At 42.3% G+C, this 21074-nt stretch overlaps 1 protein-coding gene across 5 annotated transcripts in view; it reads left to right on the forward strand.

The window, feature by feature from the left end:
* The window catches only part of SDK1 (sidekick cell adhesion molecule 1), a 659503-nt gene that overhangs the window by 427222 nt on the left and 211207 nt on the right, over positions 1–21074 (forward strand). For all 5 annotated transcript variants that reach the window (XM_058442285.1, XM_058442281.1, XM_058442284.1 and 2 more), the window contains one exon: positions 19633–19748. In XM_058442285.1, the coding sequence (XP_058298268.1) occupies positions 19633–19748 (116 nt within the window). The remainder of the gene's footprint in view (positions 1–19632; positions 19749–21074) is intronic.

A 21074-nucleotide genomic window follows, 5' to 3' on the forward strand; every position in this document is an offset into this window, starting at 1 on the left:
GCACCTTGTAGATAAGATGAGAAATATGGATTGGGTGATAGGTCATTAGATGGACTCCCACTCACATCACCCAAGCAGGATGGGGATTGAGCTATGCCCAAAGAGTGTGATTTACTTTATCAGCCACCAATTGGAGGCTGACTCCAACAAACTCCAGCATGCCGGGCTTCTCCTGGTCAGTACTGTCTGTGACTTGGAGCAAATGGAGATGGCATCCCTATCAAATATGCAGGTGTCACAGCTGAGGGGGTAATTCATCGATTCTGCCCCAGAATCAGAAATCAAAAACAAATTGCTTTGTTAGATTGGTGGTTGGAATCAACACACTGAAATGTAGAAAGTATAAGCCGACATGCTGCACTCGGATACAACAACCACTAACGTGGCAGCAGGATGGGGAGACGTGACTTGCCACCAGTTCCCATAAAACACTTGGGGTTTACACCCAGAGAGAGCTGTGACCATCATTTAAACTCTCTGTGGATGACAGGTTTCCAGATCGAGGCAAATGGCAGCACCATACAACCCTGTACTGGCTAGATGCGTGTCGAGCATCGGCTTCGGGTGCCTGGCCGCCAGGAGAAGTGGGAAAACTCAGGCCCCTCCGAGGAGCAGAGCCAGAGGGGCAGTGCTCCGTCTGTCTCATCGTGTGAGCCACACAGAGAGAACCAAGGCATTTGTTCCGCCTGTCGTAGTCAAGTCCAGTTGGATATTTTTGTGACATTCAAATAGTGTGACAGCTATATATGTGTACGAAAACAGCTTATGCAGAAGACAGAGGGGAACCAGTGGGCACAAGTTGCCGAAAGAAAGGTTTCAGTTTAGCATAAGGGAAATCCTTCTTACGATGTACACCCTGCACGAGTTGACATAAGGAGCAGGAAGGTTGGGTCCAAGAAGTTTTGCTAGTGGCAGTTGACAAGTCACAGGCTTGGGTGAGGTGACAGGACTCCTGCCCAGCAAGTTGGCACATGCCATGACCTAGGAGGGCCCCTGGGGCACCTTCTCCTCCAGTCTGCATAACTCTATCTGGACATCATCAACGGGCTTTTCATATGCGCCTTGGTGCTATGAAGCTTCACAGAAGAAGTGTTCTGCACCAAAACTCTGGTGATTTTAATTTCATAGAACAAAACCACAATGCTGAACGGAGTGTATGTATTCCAGCTTGTGTCCATGCCTTGGCACGTTCCCAGGTGGCACTGGCCTTCCCTCTGTATTTCATCTGGCAATTCTCACTTATATTTAAAGCTTTGGCCCAGGAACTGTCTCCTCCATAGTGCCTCCTTTAAAGAATTCCATGCTGACCCTCACTGTAGCACTATTACACAGAAGTGTAAATGTCTGCTTCCCCCACTACACTATGAGCTCCATTAAGGCAGAGACATCAAACTTAGATTTGTTACATAAACACAAAGAAAGGACCAGGTTTCATAATAGTAGGCCCCCATACATGTATACATATTCATATGCATACACAGAGACAAGTATACATATACATGTATACATACACATCTGCATCTATATATACACATGCACACACATGCATGCATGTGGACACATACATATACATGGACACAGACAAGTCTATATACACACATTTAAGTATACATAGATATGTTCATGTACATGTATATATACACGTACATCGGTACATCTGCACACATACACATATACATGCAGTTATCAGATAAAATTGGCTTCTATGTAATTGAAAATCTAAAGCCAAAATAATTATTTCAGCAAATTATAATATTTATAAATTGAACTTGTATATTTTGCCATATTATTAGTCTGTAATCTTTTATCACAGAATTTTTAGGGAGGAAAGGAAAAGTTTACTAGCCAATGGTAATATTACTCATAACAGAGAATCAATAGATTGCATCCAGAAAAAGAGAGGACTAAGGTTCTATGTAAACATCTGAATTATGTGTGTATAAACATTAGAGCAGAAGTACAAAAACCTTCCCGATTACTAAAACATATCAAAAAAGAGAGAAATTAGAACAGACTACATAAAGACACACACACTTACGTATGTCAAGAAGTGTACGTGTAATTATATGTATGTAGAGAAATATATGTAGATATAGCAAATATATGTAGCTATATGACAGAACTGAAGTGAAATTTATTGATTATATCAATAAATATACTGGACTTAATTAGCTTTATAAAAATAAATACATTTCCCCAGCACTTTTGGAGGCCGAGGTGGGTGGATCACCTGAGGTCAGGAGTTCTAGACCAGCTTGGCCAACATGGTGAAACTCTGTCTCTACTAAAAATACAAAAATTAGCCGGGTATGGTGGTGCATGCCTATAATCCCAGCTACTCAGGAGGCTGAGTCAGGAGAATCGCTTGAACCTGAGAGGCGGAGGTTGCAGTGAGTTGAGATAGCACCACTGCACTCCAGCCTGGGTGACAGAGTGAGACTCTGCCTCAAAAAAAAAAAAAAAAGTATATAGATAGATCGATTGATCGATCATGTCCTAGGCCACAGAAAACCCAAACAGGTCGAAAGAATGCAGAGAAATGCACCAGATAAGAAAGTTGCAGATTAGTTTTATGTTAAGAGTGTTGATGGGAAAAGCTAAAATGGTAACAATTGTCAAAATCCAACAGTACATTTAAAACAGTAGATCATATTCAAGTGGGATTTATTCCAAGAATGCAGTTTTGACATTTGCCAATATTCAACACCCATCTGGAGTACAAGCATATGATAAAATAGAAATGTATTGACATTTATTTGATATGGTAAACTGTGCATGTACCTCAAGCCCTCAAAGCAGCATTCCCCATCTACTTGACTGGGAAACGTTACAGGCATTCCTGCTGAAGGCAGAAGCTTAAAGTAGTCCACAGTCTCCTCTGTTCTTTAATATTGAAATCGACACATTTGCCACAGCTGTAGACAAGAGAAAGCAAGGCGAGGTATAAAGCCCCAAAAGGAAGTGATTAAACTATCTTTATTTGCGGATAATAATATTTGATATCTGGAAACCACTATGAACAATAAAGAATTTAGCAAACTAGCAAGCTATAAAATCAGCATGTAAAAACAAACCAGCTTCATATGCACAAACAAAACACAGCTTGAAGTTGTAATCAGAGAGAAGATCCCATTTACAATAACAGAATAACATTAGAAAAGAAAAGAAAGCTGGGGATAAACTTAAGAACTAGCAAACACATACGAAGAAAAGTACAAACGCTGCTGGAAGTTACTAGAGAAGGTGTAAACAAACGGACCATGTTCTTGAACAAGAAGACTCAACATCACACGGAAGTTAGTGCTCCTTGTGTGAATTTAGAATTGTCACATGATCCCCAATAAAATAATATCAGATTTTTTTTCTGGTGATAGAAAAGTTAATTTAAAATTCATTCATAAAAACAAATGAGCAAAAATAGCCAGGAAACTTCTGAAATAAAAGTAATGAGGGTGGACTAGTCTCCTTTAGGTATTAAAACGTATTGTAAAGTGCTATAACTAAAATGGTGTGTCTATTGGTGGATGACTAGAAGATGCACGGAACAGAACAGAAAGCCCAGAAATGGACCCCATTAGATATGGAAATTTAGTATGTAGTAAAAGGGCATCTTGAATAACTGAATAAAATAGACTTTTTGATAAGCATTATTGAAATAGGTGGATACCTATATGGAAAAAATACAAAACTGTATCCATTCCCTACTCCCATATACAAGGATACATTCCAAGTGGATCAGAGATACTAATATTAAAAAACAATATTAAAAATATGAAACTCTACAAGTACTAGAATAAAACACTAGTTTTAGTCTCTCTAACCTGGAAGTGGGGAAAACTTGTCTAACAATGACTCAAAATCTAGAAGCAATAATGAAAAGATTGATGAACTGACTATTTACAAGTTTTAAAAAGCTAAAATATTCCATATGCAAAAAAATACAATGAGCAAAGGAAAACAAGACAAATAGCAAATTGGGGGAAATCTTTGCAGTTTATATCCCAGAGAAATGGTTAATATCTCTATATTAAGAGCTTCTAAAACAGAGAAGAAAAAGAAAATTAGAAGAAAAATGGGCAAGCTATATGAAACAAGAGTTCACAGAAGTGCAAACGGCCCATAACCACAGGAGAATATGTTCAACCTTGTCAAAGTAACACATAAAATGTGAGAGTACACAGAGACACTATTTCTTACAGATCAGTGTGATAAAAATGCAAAAGTTTGACAATACTCTGATGAGGCTCGGGGGAGGGGGAAGAGGCATTGCCTCTAGGAATGCAGTGATACAACCCCTAATTAATTCAATCCAAACACATCAGTGGGTGCTAGAATTAGTGGGAGAAGTTTGATGAGGAACAGGATATACTCCTCACCAAGTATGTATCTATCACAAAGGAAAGAAAAGAGTAACTTGCCCTGGAGAAACCTGGCAGTGAGTGGTTGCAGTTAACATCACCAGTAATGGGGCACATCAGAACTGTGTACCACTGGATAGGATGCAATGAAAAGAACACAGCCTCGCCTCTGTGCTATTCCTGCCTACGATGCAAGCCTGAATCAAGTTAAAAAGAAACATCAGATGGACTCAAACTAGGAACATATTGCACAAGAAATTGGACTGCAGCCTCCAAAAGTGACAAGGTCGTGAAAGTCAAGAACTACTCCAGATTAAAGAAGACGAAAGAGACATGATTCCTAAATGCAACATACGATCAAAATTGGATTCTGTCACCACAGAAGACGTTGTGGGAAAACAGGAGAAACCGTAGATTAGATAGCAGCCATGTGTCAATGCCGATGTCCTGGTTTTGATGGCCATATTGTGGTTACCTGGTGAGTGTCCTTGCAAGTACATACTCCCGTATTTGGGAGTCATGGGGCTCATGTTAGTAGCTCACTCTCAGCAACAGTTTTTTTATGTCTTTATACAATTTGAAATTCTTTGAAAATTTGAAATATTTCAAAACGAAAATTATCTTTGGCGTTTAAAAATGTTTCTCATTCTTTTTCATTTAAAACACAAACTGATGCAGCCCCTAAAGGAGGACAATTTAGCAGTAACTAGTTAACCTGTTTACCTTCTCACTCACAAACTCGACTTTTAGGAGTTTATTCCAAAAAGGAACTTGCAGACAAATGAAAAGAGACAGGTACAAGCCTATTCACTGCAACACCATTTGTTATAGCAAAAGACTGGAATCTACCAAAATGCCCATCATTAAGAGACTGACTGAGTAGACCATGGTATATCCACACGATGGCATATTATATATCATAACAAAGAAAGAGGACGAATTGGAGAACTAGAGCTATGGGGAAAAAGAAGGTACCAAAATAGAAATCAGGATTCTCTGAATATATTTGCTTATAGAATTGGCTTTGAAAGCATGTAAATATATTTTACCTATTCGTAGCACTAAATTAATTTTTTTTTGAGACGGAGTCTTGCTCTGTTGCCGAGGCTGTAGTGCAGTGGCACGGTCTTGGCTCACTGCAACTTCCACCTCCCAGGTTCAAGCGATTCTCCTGCCTTAGCCTCCCGAGTAGCTGGGATTACAAGCACGTGCCACCATGCCCAGCTATTTTTTTTTTTCATATCTTTAGTAGAGATGGGGTTTCACCATGTTTGTGGGGCTGGTCTTGAACTCCTCACTTCAAGCAATCCATCCACCTTGGCCTCTCAAAGTGCTGGGATTACAGGTTTGAGCCACCATGCCCAGCCAGCACTAAATTAATTTTTAAGCCTTTGGAAAAGAAATTCTAAAACATTGAAGGCAAAGTTAAGCAAAGGGACAGAACTGTATACTGAGTTGGTGGCATAACAATATGGAAAGTAACCATTTCACATAACTTTGAAAGATGGAAATTTGTACATCCTAGTGGGATGTACTCAAAGGACAAAGAAAAAAAGATTTTCAACTGTTTTCAGCCGTCGGAGTGTTGGTGGGAGTGGCATGGCAGATTTGTTTCTTGAAGACAGTTGTATGAGTATTGTGGGGCTAAAGCAACTAAGTGATTATATTGATGTCTTTGGGAAAGGAGATTTTTCAGCCCAGTCTTAACTTTAAATCTGAATTGGGACTATAATGGTTTTACCTTTTAAACTTAAGCTAGTGGCACTGAGCTTCCTAGTAACAGAAAAAATAAGCAAGTTTTTTGGATAAATACATGTTTGCAGGTCAGAAGCAGATAATGTGTAAGATGAGCTTGGAACATCTCATCATTCCAAAAATCAAAGACTCTGCGTTATCAACTATCAACGTGGACTTGTCAAAAAGACTCTTAGGCCAACTTGAAGAGGCTCCTGCTAGTTAACGATGGGAAAATTTACAAATCCATAATAATAATAATAACTGCAATGGACTGAAATGCTTCAAGTACATTTCAATCCGTAACTATTCAATACTGAATTTGTATGAAACTTCAAAATCAAAAATCTCTTTTAAGATTTTTAGTAAGAAACTTGAGTTTCATTGGTGAACATAACATTTTCTACACCTGGTTTTATTCTTGTGATGACTTACATTCAAGACTTTTAATGATAACCTCTTCAAATATTTGAAAGCCGTAATTGACAAGAAAGCCTCTGCCCAAGTAGGAGGTCACAATTGCTGGGAAATTATTTATTGCTTTTTCCTAAGTTGAGAGCAACTTTTTTCTTGCCATTAACTAGAATTCAGATAATTAAGTCTCTTTAAATTATACTATAAGGATACAGTGTTTCTTTAGGTCAACAGTTCTTCCTTTTATTTCTTTGACAAAAGTAATGAATGCTTTTGTGATCATGTAAATGGATTTGGAATCTGATCAAATGTTTTTAATATCAGGTATTTCAAAATAATGGGCATTTCTGTAGACCTACATGGATGCCGCTCTACCAGTCTTAATTATTTTTCTTTAGGGCTTAAACACTGACTTCTTTAGGATTGTAAAACTGACTATATCTCACAGTTTTTTAACACCGTAACGTAGTTGAAATTTTGCTTTGAATCCGTACATTTTACACCTACATATTAGTATATGCCATGGTCTAAATATTAGTGTCCCCCCAAAATGTATGTTAAAACTGTAGCCCCCAGGGGATGGTATTAGGAGATAGTGCCTTTGAGGAGGACGATTAGATTGTGAGGGCTGGTTGGGATTAGCAACCCTTATGAAAGAGACCTCTGAGAGCTAGCTAGTCGCTTCTGTCATATGAGATTACAGTTAGAAGGCACCATCTCTAAGAAAATAGGCCCTCACCAGACACTGAATCTGCCTCAGTCTTGGCCATCCCAGGTTGCAGAACTGTGAGAAATAGATGTTTGTTGTTTATATGCTACACAGTCTATGATATTTTTGTTATAGCAGCCTGAACTAAAATGGTATACTTTTCACAGGTTCTTGAAGCTGTCTATTACATTCACTCAGATGCTCAAAAATGTCATTTAAGAGGCCATTTTTGATACCAATAACCTCTGCTTTAACCAGTCTTCAAAGTGAGACCCCTTCACCAAAAGTAATAACAACAATGATGATGATAATGATGCATTGTTCATAGATTCTTGCAAAACTCTTTGGACAGCCAATGCATGTCAATTTGAAATTGCAATAGGAAATTTGAAAGTTTCCACTTTTGAATAATATTGTTTGAAGATGCATGGATGACAGGTCAGATGACCAAAGACAAACTTCATCTAGAAGATCATTAAATCAAGCAAGCTTCCACTGCACACTGGGAGAACTGATGTTAGTAACAACACTTGATGTGTAGCGCGAGTCTGAATCTCTCAAAAGAAATTCTTGGGCTAGGCATGGTGGCTCATTACCTGTAATCCCAATACTTGGGGAGGATGAGGTGGGAGGATCACTGGAAGCCAGGGGCTTGAGACCAGCTTGGGCCACATAGTGAGACCCATCTCTACAAAAAATGCAAAAAATTAGCCGATTGTGAAGACTCACCTGTAGTTGCAGCTACTCAGGAGGCTGAGTCGGGAGGATCACCTGAGCCTGGGAGAGTGAGGCTGCTGCAGTGGGCCATGATTGAACCATTGCATCCCAGCCTGGGCAACAGTGCAAGACCATGTCTGATTCCATATTTTTCACAAAGCAAGAAGCAAGTGGGACCATAGCATCTTGGATTTTATTAGATTTGCCATTCTGATAGCATCACTTAATGAGGAATACAGCTCTATAGGCCATCTTTTACCTAGAAACCTTCTCTGCAAATACAACAATGGATTTCTTGATTCCCAGGCTCTTCAGATTGAATTTTGCTAGAAAGTGTTTATACCTTTTTACCATCATTGGTATCCGAAACTTTTAATTTTTTTCTCTATTATGTATTCCAAAGTGTTTGTGTAAGCTTTGACCATTTCATCCCTAGCAGCTTGTCTGGTGTACGGTAGATACTGTAGTGCTGCCACCCAGGTTGGTTCTTCAGGGTGACACAGCTGTCCCCAGTGCTGGCACATAGGCTGCCCGGCTCACAGCTGTGACCTTCACCGAAAACTGCCTGACCAAGGTGACACCCCTCCCATGGGTCATCCTGTGGCTAACGGCTGGCTGCCATGGCCACAGGAAAGTCCAGTCCCCTTTGAATCAATTGAGGACAACTTAAGACACCTCTATTCCAGAGCTTCCCAGAGGATCGACTGAGACCTCAGCTACTGCCATCCTGTGGGACAGCTTCTCCTTCTGCCCTGTCCTGGCCTCCCCACTTCCTGGCAGATGTCTCTATTGAGTCCCAGTGAAACTGAAACTCCAAACTCTTCATGCCCAGAGTCTATGACCAGGGCAAACAATTGAAGACAGGTAATTTCTTTTTTTTTTTGTACCTTAAATAGTGTTTGAAGCATTTATTTTGAGGGATTCAAACTCATGCCATACACCAAGTGCCGTTACTAACATCAGCACTTATCAATCTGCAGTAGAAGCTTGTTTGATGTAATAATCTTCTAGACTGGGTTTCTCTGGGTCATTTGACCTGTCATCCATGCATCTTCTAACGGTATTATTCGAAAACGGTACTTTTCTTATTTCTTGTGCTTCATTGGTCCCAAACATGTTGCTGACAGTTTCTAATGCACCCTGGCAAAATGAGTGATTCTGCAATTGCAGGAGGAATTTTGGCTTTGGCTGTTAAATGCAGGACATTGGAACTAGCTTCTTGTATTCAGTCTGACACAGTTGTGGTCCATTCATCAATACTCCCGCTTCTTATTGTGTAACTGCAGACAATTTTCCCAGTTCTGATCTTTTTCTGTATGACATCAATGCTTTAGGGAAAGGTGCTGACATAATTTGCCTGACATCATTGCATCTTCTGATTCCTTTTTCATTAAATATGACATTGAAACAGAAGAAGACAGGATTATTGGAAAATGCAAATCTGAATTTGAGATCATTTTCCTTATAATTTCCTGAGTAGCAACTTTTTTTACTACTCTACTTGGTGCACTTGATGACTTTCTTTAATTAAAAAACGTAAGGACAAAAAACCAAACACCGCATGTTCTCACTCATAGATGGGAACTGAACAATGAGAACACATTGACACAGGAAGGGGAACATCACACACCGGGGCCTGTTGTGGGGTGGGGGGAGGGGGGGGAGGGATAGCATTAGGAGATATACCTAATGCTAAATGATGAGTTAATGGGTGCAGCACACCAGCATGGCACATGTATTAATATGTAACTAACCTGCACGTTGTGCACATGTACCCTAAAGTGTAATAAAAAAATGTTTCTTATTATGATGGGAAAATATCTGTCTATAAATATGCAATAGTATTAAAAATATCAATGTAAGTAATTTTACTAAATATGTACATATTTAAATATAAAAGTATATAAAGTGGCCTGTAGGCCTTAATGGCTTCAAAAATTAACTTTTCAAAATATTTTGATTGCATACATCCTCAAGAATGTTTCAAAATAAATCAAATTGAAAAATTCAAAAAGCAAAGCCTGCATTAAGCAAAATAGGCAATATTGACATTCCTTTTTATTTGATTGGACAATTAAAGTTCTGAAAAACTCATGAATATAAATGTCAGTGATGTCATCTCTGATCCAAAATATTTTGAAAACTCAGTTATTTGAAGCTATAAAACCCTACAGTCCTCTTTACTGAGTTGATTTAATTATGTAACTTATAACATTTTTAAAAATGTGTAAAAACAGTAATTTATTTTGAGATTCCATCAATAATCAGATCTTGCTAAATTTATATCATCACTAGCCAGGAACGAAGGGAAGAGGGTGGGGGAGAAGAAAATTTTAAAAATCATTTTTAATAACGACCACCTAATACCAGATAATAATTATAAACATAATCATACATTTCACTTAATCACATAGGTAAAAATACTAGCAAATTAATCGAATAAGAAGTGCCCCCACATGCTGAGCATGTTACTCAACCAAACTGGGTTTGTTTGCCCCTTCATGAGAGGAAGATGCTGAAGCACTGGGTTTTTGCAGCGAGAAAGCTTTATTGCAAGTCAAGTGGTGAGGAGCAGGAGGAAAGACTCAAATCTGTCTCACCACACTGGGGGCTGTGCCAGGCTTTATAAGCACAGGGTAATGAGGCATGATCTGATTGGATCTTGCAGTGGGGTAATGCCAGAGCTGGATCTCATTGGATCCTGGCTGCGGCTTTGCAGTGTCTGTTTCTTAATTCAGTCCCTGCTCCTCTGCCTGAGCACTTAGGTTCCCCCACCGTGGTTGCATGCTTGGTTCATCTGGGTGTGCTCAGGGTATGTGGCCTTCAACTCGGGGGTCCATGGCAACTGAAAAACAACTCACAACCTACTTACACACAAGGCGAACCACATTGTGAAGCGGCATCGTTGTCTAGGGTAATACCCAAAGTTTGTTGTCTCACGCTGAGGAAATCAAGGACACCGACACACAAGGAGTGAGGTTAAGAGTGGAGGTTTAATAGGCGAAAGAGAGAAGAGCTCTCTCCTGCAGAGGGGTCCCGAGTGGGTTTTTCCAGTCCGCCACAAAATGCAAAGGATTTTTCAGATGAGCTGGAGGAGGCAATGTCTGATTTACATAGGGCATGAAAGATTGGTCAGACCAGGTGTGCCATTTGCATAAGGCACAAAAAACTGGTTAGGACTAGATGTGCCATTTGCATAACATGCAAAAATCTGGCCACCCACACCCTAATCTTTTATTATGCAAATGGGTTATCTCCCCCACTGGTACCTTGTTGCCTGCATTTTTACTGTACATGTGGTGACAAAGAAAAGGGAAGATGGAGCCTCCATGTTGAATGTGTCTGGCCCTCAGGTAGCCCTTTTCTGTTGGCGCGGCTGCTGGCATTCACCTGTGCAAACTTCTAGCTTGCTTATCTATGTCTGCAGCTCAATTTTTCAGGCTGCTCTTTGTTAGAAAAGAAATGATTTGGGAGCTGCTTTTTGTTAAAAGGGAAGTCTTGCCAAAGACTCTCTTACCCTCACTATCTGCCTAAATAATTTCTTTCTAGCCCCTGTATCAGTTGGTTCTGTGCCTGGTACAGACAAACAAATTCACAGATGAGAAGCAACCTGCAAGTGAAATAAAACAGCTTGATAAGAGGGGTCCGTGGGGGTGTCAGGGAAGTGCCGTGTGGCTCAGCCACCCTGTGCCTCTCTGCAGCAGATCCTCTCAAGAGAGTCACCAGGTTCAGAAAGTTTACAGGAACCACTTGCATAGTTTTGTTTTACTTTTTTTTTTTTTTTTTTGGAGTACTTTCAGATTCATAGAACAATTGAGTAGAAAGTTCAAAGAGTTTTGATATACTTCCTGCCCAGCATCTACAAAGCCTCTCCCACTATCAGCATCCCCCACCAGAGTGGTACCTTTCTTATGAGCAGTGAACCTACCTTGATACATCGCTACCCAAAATCCATAGTTTACGTTAGGGTTCACGCTTGGCACTGTGCACTCTGTGGGCTTTGAGAAGCGTGTGGTGACATGTATCCCCCGTTATAGCCTACAGAAGAGTTTCCTTGCCCTCAAAACCCCCGTGCTCCTCCTGTTCACCCCTCCTGACTGCCAACCCCCAGCAGCCACTTGTCCTTTTGCTGTCTCCATAGTTTGACCTTTTCCAAAATGCCATATATAGTTGGAATCACAAAACACGTGGCTTTTCCAGAATGACAACTTTCACTGAGGAATGTGCAATGCATGTGTGTTGTGAAAACACAGCATATATATAGCGAAAACAGCATGAGATGTAATTTCAACAGCTGCAATTTTTTTTTTCTTTTTTGAGTCGGAGTCTCACTCTGTTGCCAGGCTGGAGTGCAGTAGCGCGATCTCTGCTCACTGCAACCTCCGCCTCCCAGGTTCAAGCAATACTCCTGCCTCATCCTCCCAAGTAGCTGGGACTACAGGTGCGTGCCACCATGCCCAGCTAATTTTTGCATTTTTAGTAGAGATGGGGTTTCACCATGTTGGCCAGGATGGTCTCTATCTCTTGACCTCGTGATCCACCCACCGTGGCCTCCCAAAGTGCTGGGATTACAGGCATGAGCCACCATGTCCGGCCGACAGTTGCAAATTTTTGAATGGCTGTAAACAGTGGTTTATGGCTATGAAAACAGACATCCGTGTCTCTGGGCCCCTGTGTAACCCATCTGAGGCACAGTGAGAGACCACCGCACTGTCTCGCCTCCTCCTTCCTCACCCACTCCCAGAAATCCTCTCTTCAGGTAGGAGAAACTGCTACTTTCTGATCCAAGTTTCACACATTTCCATGACAAATAAAACCCCTAGTGCCTGAAACTGCTCTTCTGGTTTCTCCTTTCACCTGTGATTATTCCCTGAGTGTCAGGGGCTTCAGGACAGAAGACTTGGTCATTGGCTATGATCATCAAGACTGTGTCGAATGAGTTTAGGCTGAGAGCCTGCTCAGGCAGGTGCCTGCGTGAGGGGAATTATCCAGTGAAAAGATATTTTTCTGCTCAATGAAAACCAGAAAGGAGCATAACACCTGTCACGTTACCAGCCTGCCTCCAGGCCTGTCATTGGAGGCACAGCAAGGGCCTACTGCTAATCATCTGGGGAGGAAGTGTCCCTTGAGGCTTAGTCTGAGCAGTGGGAGGCCACGCTGCACACTGGAAACCCCTTTTGCCTTGACTTTTCTGCAGCATAGTTGGACTGAGCCCTTGTCCTTGGCTTAAGAAGGGTCAGGGTTATGTAACCCTCAATAATTAAGACCTTTCCAGCCATAACCACTCTTTTATTTTCAACACTGTCAAGAAGGATTTGCCAGCTGTAACTCTTTCTCGCTTGAGGGCATTTTTAATTCCATTGTCCACAAATTTGTGAGTCATTTCTGATGGCAATAATCAGGACAAAGAGAAGCCGAAGACCTGGGAATAAAAGCAAGCTTGGCGATTTTTTGAATTAAACCTAGGGTATTGAGAGAAAGGAAACTGAGGCTTTAGAACCTCCCTTGTCCTGTGACTGGGGAAAGAGAGGGTGTGCCCGCAGGTCAGGCTCCGAATCTGACACCAGGGGGCCCAGGTAGAGTGAGTGTCACAGCCAGGGTCTCGGGTAGAGTGAGTGTGAGAGCCAGGGGGACCCAGGTAGAGTGTCACAGCCAGGAGCTCAGCTAGAGTGAGTGTCACAGCCAGGGGCTCAGCTCGAGTGAGTGTCACAGCCAGGGGCTCAGCTCGAGTGAGTGTCACACCCAGGGGCTCAGGGAGAGTGAGTGTCACAGCCAGGGGCTCAGCTAGAGTGAGCGTCACAGCCAGGAGCTCAGCTAGAGTGAGTGTTACAGCCAGGAGCTCAGGTAGAGTGAGTGTCACAGCCAGGGGCTCAGGGAGAGTGAGTGTGAGAGCTCGTGATTTTAGGTAGCCCACATAATGAGAAGGGAGCGGAAAATGCCTTGTTAAATGGGTGAACTCAGTTAGGAATTTGTTTCTCTGTAACCATGGTGCGCCCCGGAGAGGCACTGCCTCCAGGATGCAGGACCAGAACTTGATGTGAGGGTTGTGCTGCAGCCAAGCAAAGGTACAGACGTCCTCTTGAATCTGCAGGAAACGACTACTTATTTAAATTATGCAAATTTTTTTTCTTGCATATGATCCGCGTAGCCTTATATTAGAGAATTTAACAACATTTGGTATTTGGTATTCTGGCATTCCAGAATCAGTAATTGGGCTTCGTGAAACCCCAGAGCTAAACCTACCCAGAATGAGATGCCTTCCTCAACCCCAGAGGTTGTGGGTTCTAAGAGAAAACGTCACAACAAATGTTGGTCTTTTCCCAATAGCTCCTGGCGTTTATTCTTTCTTTTCCCTTTTCTTCCTTTTTCTCCTTCCTCCTCTTGTGTTTTCCTTTCTTTCTTTCAGCAGAGATTGTTCTGGTCATCTATTGCTGCCTAACTGACTACCCCAAAACTTAGAGATTAAAAGCATCACCTGTTTATATGTCATGATTTTGCTGGTCAGGAGTTGGAGCTGGGCTTGGATATGTGACCGTCCCTCTCATTCAGTTGGGAAGATGGCTTCGTGCACACATTGGCGCCGTGGCTAGGAAGGCAGGAAGGCTAGCTCCCTGGGCTGTCCACTGGGGCAGCTGCCCCTGGCCTCGCCAGCCTGCAGCCTCAGGATCCCCATACTCCTACTGCTGCTCAGGGCTCCCAGCAAGCAGCAGAAGCTGCTAGTTTATTAGGACCTGGGTCATATTCTATTGGTCAACCAGTCTCAGAGCCTACATTGAAGGATTTCAGACATAGACACCACCTCTTCATGGGAAGAGTATCAAAGAATATGCAGCATTTTGCTTTGCTTTATTTTTTTAGGGACAGGGCCTTCCTCTGTTGCTTGGAGTGCAGTGGCAGGAGCATAGCTCACGGTAACCTCAAATTCCTGGGGTCAAACCATCCTCCCACCTCAGCCTCCCAAGTAGCTAGGACTACAGGTGCACGCCACCATGCCTGGCTAATTTTTTACTTTTGTAGAGACAGATTATTTCACCCTGTTGCCCAGGCTGGTCTCAAACTCCTGGCCTCAAGTGATCCTCCCACCCCAGACTCCCAAAGTGTTGGGATTACAGGCATCAGTCACCATGCCCTGCCTGCAGCATGTTTGAAAAGTGAGATTTATTGTGGTTTCATAATTTACATACAGTAAAACTCACCCTTTCTAGTGTACAGTTATATATACATTTTCACAAACATCTTTAGCCCACATTCACCAGCATAATGGAGATATGACTATTTCTGTCACCTCCCCCACAAAGTCTTTGTGCTTTTCTATTCACCCCTTTACCCCTGCCCCAGCGCTTGGCAAGCACTGCTGTTTTCTCTTCTTCTATCTTTATCTATTTCAGAACATCACATAAATGGATCATGCAGCATGCAGTCTTCGGAATCTGGCTTCCTTCCCTTACTGTCATGCATTTGAGATTCACCTGTGTGTTCATGTGTATAAGTATTTTGTTCCCTTCTACTACTGAGCAGCATCCCATTCCATAGACACACTGCAGTGTGTTTCCCATCCATTGGTGTAAAAACATTTAGGATGTTTGCAGTTTGGGGTGATTATTAAAGCTGCTATGAATATTACATATAGATTTTATTTATTTATTTAGAGACAGGATCTCACTCTGTTGCCCAGGCTGGAGTGCAGTGGTGCAATCACAGCTCAATGCAGCCTCAACCTCCTGAGCTCTAGTGATCCCCCCACCTCAGCCTCCCAAGTAGCTGGGACTATAGGTGTGCGCCATCACGCCCAGCTACTTTTTTGATTTTTTTTTTTGGAGAGGGGTCTTGCTGTGTTACCCAGACTGGTTTCAACCTCCTGGGCTCAAGCAACCCACCTCGGCCTCCCAAAATGCTGGGATTACAAGTGTGAGCTACTGTGCCCCACTTCATATAGTTTTTTAAGTGAACTTTTATATCTCTTGTGCACAGTTACCTGGGGGCAGGATTACCGGGTCACATGGCTCACGCATGTTTAACCTCGTAAGAAAGCACCAAACGGTCCCACCGGGTGGCCGCGCCGTGGGCATCCCCATCTGAAACCGCAAGGGCCTCGGGCGCTCCACATCTTCACCGACACAGGTTGTTATTGCTGTTGGTTTGTGATGTTTGAGTCCTTCTAATAGGGGTCCAGGGCATCCCCTCATGGTAAATGGGATGGTGAGGTTCTCTTCACTCACGGATTTCCTGTTGTTCTATTGGCTTTGGTGAAGTAACTATTCTTTTTGCATACATTTTTGGTTTTCTTATAGTTGAATTTTGAAAATTCTTTATGTTTTCTGCATAATAGGTTTTTGTTCTTTTTTTTTTTTTTTTAAGAGACAAAGTCTTACTTGGTTGCTCACTGCAGCCTCACACTCCTGGGCTCAAGGGATCCTCCTGCCTCAGCCTCCCAAGTAGCAGGGACTACACGCATGCACTACCACACCCAGCTAATTTTTTTTAAATTTTGTAATTCTTTGTAGTGATGGGGTCTCACTATGTTGCCCAGGCTGGCCTCAAACTCCTGGCCTCAAATGATCCTCCTGCCTCAACCTCCCAAAGTTCTGGTATTCCAGCCGTGAGCCATGAGCCACAGCACCCAGCCTAGATAAATGTTCTTTATTGGGTATCTGTCTTGCACATATTGTCTCCCACTCTGTGGTCTGTCTTTTCATGAAGTCAGCTTTATTCATTTTTTTTCTTTTATGGATTATGTCCTCGGTATTTTATCTGAGAAATTTTTGCCTAACCCAATGTCATAACTATTTTTTCCTAGAAGTATTATAATTATAGGTTTACATTTATGCCTCTGATCCATTTTGAGTTAGGTTTTATAAATGGTATGAGATATAGATCCAGATTTTGTCTTATTTTGTGAATGAATGTCTAATATTTCCAGCACCATTTGTTGAAATTACTATCTCTTCTTTGTGCTTTTATTGAAAACCAGTGATAGATGTGTGAGTAATTTCTTGCCTGTCTTCACTGTTACTGATCAATTGTCCACCCCTTCTCCAGTAACACCCTGTTTTAATTACTATTGATTTCTAGTTAGTCTTGAAATCATACAGTAAAGGTTATCCAATTTTTTTTCAGACTTGCTTTGGCTATTCTAGTTACCTTGCTTTTCCATATAAATTTTAGAATCACCTTTTCAATGTCTAGGAAATATCTAGCTGTGATTCTTTTTTTCTTTTTTGAGAGCGGGTCTTGCTCTGTCACCCAGGCTGGAGTGCAATTGGGATTGTATTCACTATATTGATCAGTTTGGGGAGAATTGACCTCTTTACTGCATTTTCTTCCGATGCATTCATGTGATATGATTCTGTATTGACTCAGGTGTTTGGTTTCCTTCATTCATGTTTTGTAGTTTTCAGTGCACAGATATTGCACATAGTTTGTTAAACTTATATCTATTTTATGTTTTTAGAGCTTAAATAAGATATTAGCTGTAGGCATTTTATAGCTGCCCTTTTTAAAATTTAGAATGTTCCTTTAAATTCCTGCTTTGCTGAGAGGGTTTTTTCTTTTTTAAAAAATCACAATTGATTATTAAATTTTGCTGAATGCGTTTCCTAAATCTATTAAGATGTTCGTATGTTTTTCTTCTTTATTCTATTGATGTGATGAATTACTTTGATTGCTATTCACATCTTGAGCCAGTCTTCCATGTATAACATACACCTCGCTTGATCAGGCTAGATTATGACTGTTACATATTGTTGAATTTTATTTTCTAATATTTCGTTGAGGATTTTTTGAACTTGTGTTCATGAGGGATATTGGTCTATAGTTTTCCTTCAGAGGCTTTTTCTGATTTTGGTGTCAGGGTAATGCTTTAGAACTGATTTAATTTATTCCTCAAATGCTTGGTGGAATTCATCCATGAAATACGCATAGTTCTCACCTTTGTTCCTCTGGATGCTATGTGTCTGCGCTCCCAAAGCTTCTGTCCTCTCTTGTAGCCCACATTCAGCCTTCAGCCATTCACTGAGGATTTTGGGTGACTTTCAGAATTTCCATTGTCTCCTCCTCCCGCACTCTGTGACGGGTGAGCAGGACCCATCCTGACTCCTTGGACAGGCCCATCTTTCCTTGTGTTTCCGACCACCTGGCTGGTATGCAACCTAAGCTGTCTTATGGGCTCAGGAAAAGTGATTGTTTTGTACTTCGTTCAGCTTTTCTTGTTCTTAGGTGGATGTGATGTTCTTTCCAATGTTCAGCATCCCAGGCACAGCAAGCCCTGTGTCCATTTTTAACCCACACATTTTACAGGATGGCAAGTAGAGCAGTTTCCTGGTGACTTAGAGAGGGGGTTGAGCATCACAGCCATGACCAGCAGTGGATGGGGACAGAGGGTCCTCCTGCATGCCTGGGAAGAGAAGACTTGAGGGGCTTGGCCAAGTTTATGTTTGTCTCATCTCTGCCTGAGACGGGCTTTTGGGGAAGGGAGCCGAGAAGAGTGTAGCGATTTTCACCAGGACCACATGGGATCCTGTGTGTTCTGGCCAAGAAGACCCTAGTTTTTGTTTCTCTGCCTGGATCCACAGGATCCCTTAGGCTTCTGTGCCTCACTTTTAGAACAAGCACCTGAAGAGCCAGGACCTTCCTACCATCCAGTAGAAGCCTTGATGGTGCAGCCGGAGGCTTGGCCCTCTCTGCAGGCCACTGGGGTTCCCATCCTAAAGAAGCTAGCCCTGCCCACTGCCCTTTCGGGAAGGCCTTCAGTTCCCCATTGCCTTATGTATGCATGATCAGCCGTGCTGCTGGGCATGGTAGACAATCCCAGCGAGACCCATGCACTGTCGGCACCCCGCTTCCCCCCACCCCTCATCCAGCCATGCTCCCCATACACCCATCCTCGCCAGGCTGCTTGGCAACACTTTGCCTTTGCCCACGGCTCTCCCAGCTGAGAGTGCCCTTCTCAAGACCTTACCCCTCACAGGCCACCCTTCCTCCCAAACACAGTCCAGATGAGGCCCTCCAGCCCTCCCAGGCCAGAGGCAGGCATCTGCCCTTCACGAGTTTGCTGCTCTGTGGAGCATCTGCCTCTTACAGTTACAGGAGCATGTCCCCTAGAAAGGGCGTGCCTTGAAGGCAGCCATTTGGCAGGTATATAATTGGGTTCAATAGCTGTTCTGTAAAAGAGAGAAACAAACCGTGGAAAATCCAAAAATGATTGTCCCCATTGACAAAGAGAAATTTAGCCTCCAACCGTATATATGGGAGGAGGGTGATGATTTTGTTTGCTTGTTCCCCCCCCGCCCCATCTAATGAACAATTTAGCTTGAAACATAGTAGTATACATTGAGGGAGGATTTCCAGATGAAACCTTGCCTTGATCTCAAATATCTGTTCATTGAAAAAGAAATTAGAGAAAACTTTGCTTGCCGTCTGTCTTGGAACCACAGAAAGGCCCATCTGTTGAATGAGAGGATGGTCTGGTCCACCTTTCTGCCTATGCCTTAAAGAATTCTGCAAGAGAAAATGAAAAATAGCCCAATTCTCTTTCTTGGTAATGCCACTGTAAGCTTCCCAAAACATTCATCACACTTCCTCAGTCTCAGTGCAGTAATTGCCTGTGAGCATGATGGCAGCTAAGGGTTTCCTTTCTGTCTCTCCTCCCCATGGTGCCTCCTGCCATTTGCTCTGCTGTCGTCAATGACTGCCCTGCCACAGTGCCCACCGCACCCCCGCAGAACGTGCAGACGGAAGCTGTGAACTCCACCACCATTCAGTTCCTGTGGAACCCTCCGCCTCAGCAGTTTATCAACGGCATCAACCAAGGATACAAGGTACGTGGCCTGGGTTCGGGGCCTGTGGGCAGCTGTCATTGTCTGGAGCCACAGTGCGACGCAGCTGGAGGCAGCCCCTCCTGTGTGTCAAGAGCTGGTTGCATTAAGATACAAGGCGTCTTGACCTTGGTGAGACCACCATTTATCCAAAGTCTTGGCATCAGCTCTGCAGGTTCAGAAATTCAAATTCCTAGTTATCAAGAGGATGGTTCATACATCAGTGAGCAATTTCTTATGAGAAAGGCCATTCATTTTTAAATTGTGGGTCGGAGACGTGTCTCAGTGATTAGAACGAATATTTGCACAAACCACTTCTTCCCAGAAGGAGGTCCTCTCAGGAGAACACAGGCCCCAAGCAAAGGGAATGGTGTGAGTGATATTTCCATGGAGAAAGGATATTTTTCTCTCCTCCCTCTCTACTTCAGGGAGAGTTCTGTTTAAAAAACTGAGACCAGTTGATTTCAGCTACCCGCCCGGACTGAATTAGACACATAGACAAATTTCCACCATCTGACTTCTTGTGTCTTTAGCTACCAGAGTGCATTAACTTCAGTGATGTACCAGGATACACCGTCACAAAGCACAGCTGATCCTCCCTTTCAGATCAGCTTCTCCTGATTGGATTTGGGAGCCCACCTTGATTTTAGCTGCAATACATCCATTAATCGTCTTTAATAGACGATAGACAGGGGAAGCTCTATACAGTGAAGGGATTCCATCTAGTTTCCTCAATACCTGGTAATTTCACATTCAGAGGGTGAGTTTCCTCAGACACAAGGGTCGTTTTTTTTCCCCCAATTTGGATTCAACTTGCTAAAACACTGATTTGTCTGCCAGAAAGGCAGAAGTAGCTGGAAATTTACCCTGCCTTTCGTTTATCCTCAGAAGTATCCAAAGCCAGAAGCTTTTGTGAAAGAAAATCATATTGATCAAGCAAGATGCTTTTGCCTTCTTGCCTCTCCTGTCGAGTCTCATTGGCAAGGTTGCAGTGTTCATTCGATGACTTCGTTGCCAGTTTGATCTCTGTAAATACGCTTTGCGTCCTGCAGCATGTCAACTTTCAGACCCAATTAGTCCTAGAAATGTTTGGTGCCGAAGGAATTAAAAGTCACACACATACGTAATGCTGCCAAAACATGAACACACTTTCCTTAGGTTGTGGATATAGACTGTATTTCTTTAAAATTGTAAGCAGTCTCCTAAAATCCTTTTCGCGAAACTAGTGTGATATAAATTATAAATAATTAAGATTATTCCTGTTGAATCATGGACGTCTTTTTTGAGACAGAGTAGGTGCTTTCTAGAAAAATATTTGTGTTTGTTTCA

The sequence above is a fragment of the Hylobates moloch genome, unplaced genomic scaffold, assembly GCF_009828535.3.
Source record: "Hylobates moloch isolate HMO894 unplaced genomic scaffold, HMol_V3 SCAFFOLD_1, whole genome shotgun sequence".
Taxonomy (NCBI): domain Eukaryota; kingdom Metazoa; phylum Chordata; class Mammalia; order Primates; family Hylobatidae; genus Hylobates; species Hylobates moloch.